This window comes from Myotis yumanensis, unplaced genomic scaffold (assembly GCF_028538775.1).
Source record: "Myotis yumanensis isolate MYYU_CA2020_CCGP unplaced genomic scaffold, mMyoYum1.0.hap1 SCAF_3, whole genome shotgun sequence".
NCBI lineage: Eukaryota > Metazoa > Chordata > Mammalia > Chiroptera > Vespertilionidae > Myotis > Myotis yumanensis.
The window spans coordinates 207,618,644-207,626,922 of record NW_027223754.1 but is presented as its reverse complement, the minus strand read 5'-3'; the positions used below and the strand labels follow the sequence as shown (position 1 = coordinate 207,626,922).

General features: G+C 55.3%; 1 protein-coding gene across 1 annotated transcript; it reads right to left on the bottom strand.

Annotated features, from left to right (window-relative positions):
- Positions 1 to 2,008: 2,008 nt before the first annotated feature.
- PDXP (pyridoxal phosphatase) lies at positions 2,009 to 8,279 on the bottom strand. The gene is made up of 2 exons (XM_070411075.1): positions 7,680 to 8,279; positions 2,009 to 3,625 (listed from the first exon to the last, which is right to left on the bottom strand). Exons 1-2 carry the CDS (start codon positions 8,239 to 8,241, stop codon positions 3,309 to 3,311), a joined length of 879 nt encoding a protein of 292 aa, XP_070267176.1. The 5' UTR covers positions 8,242 to 8,279; the 3' UTR covers positions 2,009 to 3,308.

Here is an 8,279-nt window from a genome sequence, read left to right as displayed (position 1 = left end):
GACAGGGGTGGGGAACCATTTTCCTGCCAAGGGCCATTTGGATATTTATAACAACAGTATTTGTGGGCCATACAAAATCATCAACTTAAAAATTAGCCTGCTACATTTGGTTAAACATTTCATTAACTCACCCCTAACGCCTTGGCAGGGCCAGACCAAATGATTTCTCGGGCCTTATTCAGCCCGCGGACTGGACGTTCCCCACCCCTGCTCTAAGGCATCTGGTCACCAAGAAAGCAGTCACCTGGGGGGAGGATGGGAGGCAAAACCAGGAAACTCTTGAAACCAGGGGAATAGCCCGAAGGGTTCATTTTGTGAATTGGTGTCATCAGCTTCCTGAAATATTAACAACCGGGAATCCAAGTGAAGCGTGCTCATGGTGCCATTCTGGCGCTTTTTTCTGTTGATTTGAAGCTTTTTAAAATTAAAGGTCGAACAACCCCAGCAAGTTCTTTCCATCTTTTGGCTCCACAGCCACACAGGAGAGAAGTATGTTGGGTCACGCCTCATGATCACAGAACGGCTGTAACAGCTCCTATACCCAAAGCCAGAAGAGTGGGTCCCTCCCTGCTCCGTGTCCTTCTTCAAAAGGGAGGCAAACATTTCTAGAATCTCCCCTCATGTCATTGGTCAGAAGTACACCACAAAAAACAAAACAAAACAAACGACGAACACAGCAAAAACAAACAAGTGCATCACAGGTCCATGGCTAACCCACTCACTGGCGAGGGCAGGGGTGGGCAAACTTTTTGACTCGAGGGCCACAATGGGTTCTTAAACTGGACCGGAGGCCGGAACAAAAGCATGGAGTGTTTGTGTGAACTAATATAAATTCAAAGTAAACATCATTGCATAAAAGGGTACGGTCTTTTTTTTTTTTTTTTTAGTTTTATTCATTTAAAAACGGGCAGGATCCGGCCCGCGGGCCGTAGTTTGCCCACGGCTGGGCTAGGGGAAACCAAGTGACCATGATTAGCTTAGACTCAAGCTTTAAACAACAGAGATGCACTACCTGGGACAGGGATGCCCACCCCATCTGACTCACATGCCACCAAGTGCTCCTGAGGGAAACCAGGATTCCGTCAGCAAGGAAGGTGGGGGTGGCTTCTGGTCCGGAGTGAGGCCAGTACTGCCCTCCTCTGGGAGGCACATGACTCAGGCTGGTCAGCATCTGTGCTCCATCCCCTTGGGCACAGGCTGAGATGGGCAAGGGACCCAAGCCAAGCCAATGAGTCTGCCCTGGGATGTTGGTGGGGAGAGGTACCACTGTCTGGAAGGCAGCCCAGCCGAGGCAGACACCGGAGCGTGCTAGATCGTCTCATGGGGGTGGCCATAGACCCCCTCACGCCTTAGCCGGGTGAACTGAGTTTCTGTCACAGCCTCAAGTCTCCGCAAGTGCCATCTGCTGACTTTGTCGGTGACTGGCTGGCCTTGAACAGACACGGCACCTCCCAGCTGGGCATCTGTAGGCCATTTTGGGATGCTCTGTGGCCAGCTCAGAGCTGGGCAGCCACTCCGCAGGAGGCGCTGGGAGGCCTGGAGGGGCTCAGGGTAGCAGGGCACAGGCACAGCCACACCCCGGATGCCCGAAGGGGGGTGCCTCAGTATCTCACCCCAGCACCCAGAGGGTGGGGACCCTCAGTCTCTACAGAGAGGGGGCTGCAGCCTTCTGGAGTCAGCCACAAATTCAAACCCTGCCTCAGCTGATCTCCTTTCTAGATGTGCGCCCTTGTGAAAGTTAGCATCGCATTTCCAACCTTCATCCCCAAGACCTTCCTAAGAGGGGACGAGTGATACAAGCTTCCTGGGTTTCTGAGGGACTGAAACAAATCGCTACATAGGGACACAGCGAGGGATGAGCCCCACTGCTCAGGCACTAGGCAGAGAACACGCTGGAGCTGGGACGGCCCACTTCGCGCAGGGAAGGCCGTGGGGGCGTTTTGGGGAGATGAGGCTCAGCCAGGGGCTCTGCCTCCCGGCCCGCCTCGGACAGACATGAACCCACAGAGACACTCCCACTCGCACTTTATTAAGTCCGGGAGGACTAGTCACAATACAGGTGGAGATGGCAGGGGAGGCCCAGCCCCCGCCCCCACCATCACCGGCACATGATAATAAATAAATAAATAACAGGCGGGCACAGGGAGAAGTGGCACAGCAAACACTGACGGCACAGGGAGGGGCACCGGCGTCCCCACTCGAGTTGTGGCCACCATTAACACTGGACCACGGTCAGGGGAGGGCGGGCTCTGGGCTACAGAAGCCCGAAGAGCCACCGAGTGGCCCCTGGTTAGCAGTCTTGATGGGGGGGGAGGGGGTGTCTAGTACGTGGACCTTATATCGACAGAAACCTGGACCCCCGGCTCATCCAGTCAGACCAAGATGGTCAGGAGACCACCGTCTCTGACGTCTGTTCTATCCAGGGCCTAAAAGACCAATGGGTCATTATTACCTGCACTGCTGGTCGACCCAGGGTCTCGGGCAGTGATGGCGAACCTTTTGAGCTCGGCGTGTCAGCATTTTGAAAAACCCTAACTCAACTCTGGTGCTGTGTCACATATAGAAATTTTTTGATATCTGCAACCATAGTCAAACAAAGACTTATATTTTTGATATTTATTTTATATATTTAAATGCCATTTAACAAAGAAAAAATCAACCAAAAAAATGAGTTCGCGTGTCACCCCTGACACGCGTGTCATAGGTTCGCCATCACTGGTCTAGGATTTGAGAGGCCCGTTATCATTTAGCCTTAGGATCGGTCCAGTCAGGCTCCAGGACATCAAAGGCTCATTGTTACCTAGGCTCCCAACTGGCCAACTCAGGACCCAACATCAATGGATCACTACGACTTAGCCTTCTGATTGGTCCATTCAGGGCTCGGGACAATACGATTTATGGTTACCTACACCTCTGATTGGCCAAGAGGAACCCAAAGCCAGGACATGGGGAGCAGGTAGAGCTCTGGAGGCCCCAGGGAGAGGTGAGGAGGTTAAGAGCTCAGGGTTGGGGGAAATCTTCAGTGGCCATCAGGGCCCAGATTTCAACAAGGGGAAGTCACAGGAAATAAGGCCACCTTGGCTGGGTCATGCCAGGGCAAACCAGTGCGGCAACGGCAGCAGCCAAGCGAGCTCAGCCAGCCCTGGGGGTACAAGGGTCCTAAAACCTTCCCTGGGTCCCAGCCCTACCAGGGTGTGGAAACTGGGGCCGGAGAGCCAGTGGCAATTAATGCAGCTCCTGGCCCGTCACCTCCATCTATGGGGTCAGGGTGGGGCGGGGGTGGGGCTGCGGTTACAGGTCAGGTGGGCTCAGTCCTCCAGCCCATCCATTAAGTCTGCGATGCTCTCCACATAGTAATGGGGCACCAGGTCATGCTGTCTGGCCGCCAGGTAGGCCTGGGCCTCCTCCAGGCGAGAGACGCCCGTGAGCGTGAGCACGGTGGTCATGCCACAGCGGTGGCCGAAGAGGATGTCGGTCTCCAGGCGGTCGCCCACCATGAGCATGCGGGCAGGGTCCAGGCTGAAGTGCTCCGTGATGCACTCGAACATGTAAGGGCTGGGCTTGCCCACCACCAGGGCCTGGCGTCCCGAGGCGGTCTCCACTGCAGCAGCCAGGCTCCCAGTGCCTGCAAGGAGACGGACTCGGTCAGTGTGGGGAGGCTGCCGGGAAGGAATCCAGGCCATGGAACCGGAATCTGCAGGGAGGCCGCTTGGCATGGGGGCACAATTAGGCACTGGAGCCCTGGTGAGGTGCTCAGTTGCTTAGAGTGTCGTCCTGATACGCCAAGGTTGCAGGTTCGATTTCTGGTCAGGGCATGTACAAGAATCAACCAATGAATGCACACATCAGTGGGACAAATCGATGTTTCTCTCCTTCTAAAATGAATTTTTTTAAAAAAATTAGGCACTGGCGTCAAAAGGCCTGCTTCCAATCTTAGTGTGGTGGTGAAGAGGCCAGGCTCTGCAACCAGAATTCAGACTAATCGCCACCTTTCTCAGGCAGGCTGTTTCACCCGTGCCTCAGTTTCCCCCTTCCCTGATATGGCTCTAATCTCCTGGGGGTATTGTAAGGAGTGAACGAGCCACTGCATGTAACAGAGGCTCACCGTTTTACCCTGGCAGCTGTGTGCCTTCGGGCAAGCCGTCCGCCTCTCAGAGTTCCCTGGGACCTGCCGGAAAAGGAAGACCCAAGTAACGCCTACCTTCAAAGAGGCGCTAACGCAGCCTCTCGGGGCAAGTGCTCTGGAAATGGAACAGCACTCCCCAAACAGCGGCTGTGGTTATGGCTACAGGGATGTGCGCTCCTGGCATCGGAAACGGGCGCAGCCCTTTTGGAACACAGCAGGGCACAGAACCGCTCGCACCTCTGACCCAGTCAGCCTCCGCCGGGACAGCGGTCACAAGAAGAGAATTCAGGCTGGAGACAAAAAGCTACATGCCTGACGATGTCTGTGGCCGCAGTAACGAGAATACCCAAAACTGCGGGCCACGCCCAAGTGTTTGACAATAGGGGGACTGTTCAGAAAAGGACAGCCCCGACTCCTGGCCATCTGCCCCACACAATGAGTCCACTGTGCCCGTCCCACAGGCACATCTTTGTGCCAGAATGTTCTGCCTTCACACTAATGTCCCTGAACAAATGATGATGATGATGACAGTAATTACAATTTACTAAGCACATTTTAAAGTCCCCGGGGCTGGGCTGGTGCTCACGGAAGCCCATTTTATAGATGAGAAGGCTGATGCTCAGTGATGTTAAGTAACTGGTCCAGGGTTGCACAGCGTAAAAAGTGGCAGATAAATTGCATTCAGGTGGGTACGCATGTGCTGGCCCAGCTTCTACACATTTGGGAGTCCCGAATGTTTCATTTTCAGGAATTCTGTCAGCTGGTGGTTAAACAAAGCCATTATCTAAAGTCCACTTATATAAAGTTACAATAAAATGAATTATGTTTAAAACAAAGGCAATTCTCAAAACTCATCACCTCCTAATGATTTTACCATTATCTGTGCTCCTAACATGATTTATAGCTGTACCAATGGAAATACGATGTAATGGTGTGCACACATCTTCCCAATTCCATGTTCAGTGACTTCACGTTGGTGGCTTGAAAATCTGCCAAGGTGGGAGTATTCACCCCATGGACACTGGCAAGTGGTATAAATCAGGGTGCTGCAGCCCTAGCCGATTTGGCTCAGTGGATAGAGCATTGGCCTGTGGACTGAAGGGTCCCAGGTTCGATTCTGGTCAGGCTCAATCCCCAGTAGGCAGCCGATCAATGATTCTCTCTCATCTTTGATGTTTCTCTCTCCCTCTCCCTTCCTCTCTGAAATCAATAATAATAAAAAAAAATCAGGGCGCCCCAATTTACTACACATTATCAGTTGGTCTGACTCCAAGGCTCTGGCCTCCTACCTCCCTTCTCACAGTGAAGCCAAAGGCTCAGAGGGGTGAAGTGGCCCCAGACGAGGAGGAACTTCCCCTGCGTCACAGGACTGGGCACACTGGGAGGTGCTCCCTGACATCTGACTTAGAACCCGCCTGCTTGTTTTCATAAGAAGCGGGTAGGAAGAAAAGCCATTTGCCCCCTGGGTGAGAGATTCCTTCTGGATGGGAACGGCTCAGCTGAGTCACCCCAAACTATTTCTCTCGGCTCAAGAAAGTTCTCAGCTGTTGGCTTCTTCCTTTCCTACCAGGACAGAGCTGATCACCCTTGGTCCCCAGGTCCCATTCCATCCACTCAGCTAATACTTACTGAGCCCAACTACACACCAGGCACTGTGCTAGGCACTGGGACAGAGCCGTGGACACAACAAAGAGCCCTACCCTGGGGGAGCGGGCTTCCTAGCTAGGGAGTCTATGAACTTAATTCTGTCCTCAGACCACCATGATCCTCTTCTCTCAACATCCTATAATCCAAGACTGTCACATGTTTTGGTGGTGACGTATTCCTAAAACAGCAGGCATTTCTATTTGGCAGCTGGAGTGGCTGCCACATGGTTACAAGGAGACCTGCAGGGGGAGGAAGAATGGAGGTGAGAGATGGGCATTATTTCAGATTTTATGCACAACAGAGGCCTTCATTAATATTTACATACCACTGTCTCAAAGCTGCATCACCCAGTGTACAAACGTGACAGCAGCGCTGTATTTCTCGTCTTTGTTAAGCCTCTGCCTCCCCCTCTAGGCTGTGAGGATGACCAGCAAGGCACGGCCAAGTGGGTGTTGAGACGGAAGTGGCAGGCACGGGCAGGGCCTGGTCTCTTCCACACCACCTTTCCTGAGTCCTGGGGGCCTCTTAACCCACAGCCTTACCCTGAGCTTTGAGGCCTCCGGGGAGAGATTCACTTTTCACAGCATGGCCTAGGGCGGGCGGGAGCTGCTGGGGGGGCGGAGGGGCGCGGAGAGGGGGGCTCACCTTGGATTTATGGAAAAACTGAGGCTGACGTGGCCATGCAGCAAGTAGGTGTGCATCAAAGACAGGACAGGTCTAGAACTACAGATCCCCAGCTTGGAACTGGTTCTGCCACGGCCCAAGCCCCAGTCTATGTTTCCTCCCCTAGCGCCGCCCTGTTCTGCAAGATGTCTCCTCTAGGAAGCCTTCCCAGACCCCTAAGCTCCAGGCCCTCCCTGCCACCCCATCATAACACACACCCTCGATGAGTACCACCCTTTCCCCGCCAGGATTTGGTATCAACTGCCTGGGTCAGTCACCAGCAAGGAGGAGGTGATGGGAGAGCTGTCCCTGCCCTCAGCCTACTGACTGACTGGGGTACTGACTTGTCCACACACTCACTACTATCAGTTGGCCTCCGCTACCATTTAACTGGAACCTTACAAGATGCAGGACCCCACCGCCTGCTCCTGCCTCCTCTGCAGGTCTGAACACCCAGATGACAGCAATGAAGAGCGACTTGGATGGAGGGGGTGGGTGCTGGGTGGCCACAAGATCCAAGTTCTAGTTCCCTGAACTCCTGGGCAGCTCACTCCCCCTCTCTGAGCCTCAGTTCCTTTAACTGAGAAATGGGACAATAACCCCCATCTCCAGAATAATTTGGAAAGTAAATAAGAACAGATACGGAGGTGCTGTGACATGACAGCTCTGGATACAACTTACATCATCTGGGCACCTATGCGCACAGATCAATATTCACTCCAATGAAACTGGCATGGTTAGCATTCCCACTTCACAGCCAGGGGAGACGATCTGAGGTTATGTAACCGAAAAGATTACAGAGCCCTGGACTGGAGCTGGACTCAGGTCAAACTCCAACCACCTCCTGTGCTCCTGCACACCTGCCCCTGGACAGCGTGTCCCAACTCTCCCACAGCAAGACGATCCTCCCAGGTTTTGTCCTCAAATCTCCGACCTCACCCCAACAGCGGGTGAGACAAAAATGACAGGATTCCTTGGGGCTGGTTCAGGAAGGATAGGGCTGGGAGTAGGGGTACCTGGACTCCGTATCTGTCAAACGAGGACACCACTGCTGCCCCTCACCGTGTGGCAGCTGCAAGAAGGACCAGACCTTGACACAAAAGCACCTTGGGCTCTTTCTGGGTTGTAGCTGCGCGAGCAATCCTCCAGTCCCCTGCCTGTCACCTGGAGACGCCCCTTCCCCGACCCTCACCTGCAGGCAGGGAGGTGAAAGCCCAGGTCGTCCACCCACCCTCGCGCTCACCAGGAGTCCGGCTGCCGTCGCTGAGCGGGTGCCACGGGTCGCGATCGGTGGCCACGAGCAGACAGTCAGGGTCGCGCAGGTGCGCGCACGCCTCGCGCAGCTTGGCGAAGGAAAAGTGCTCGTCGTAGCCCACGAGCACGGCACGTACGCGCGGGGCCGCGCCCGGGTCTTCGCCCGGGTCCCCGGCCAAGCGCAGCCCCGCAGCGCGCAGCTCGGAGCGCAGCCCCTCGCCACCCAGCACGAACACCGAGCCAGGCGCGTCCAGGCGCTGGCACAGCAAGCGCGCAGCGCACAGCGCGGAGCTGAAGAGCTGCTCGGCGTGCAGCCCCCCAAAGCCGAGGCGCGCGAAGCGGAGGGCCAGCTCCGGCCGCGCGCGCCGGCTGTTGTTGCTCACGAACAGCGCCGCCTTGCCGGCCCGCGCCAGCCGCTCCACCAGCTCCGGGGCGCCCGGCACAACGCGCTCGCCGTTCCAGAGCACCCCGTCGCAGTCGAACAGGACCCCCTGCGCCCGGCCCAGCACGTCGCGCAGGGCCGGGCCGCACAGCCGCTCGCAGCGCGCCATGCAGCCAGCTGGCTGCCCGAACACCCGCGCCGCGCCGC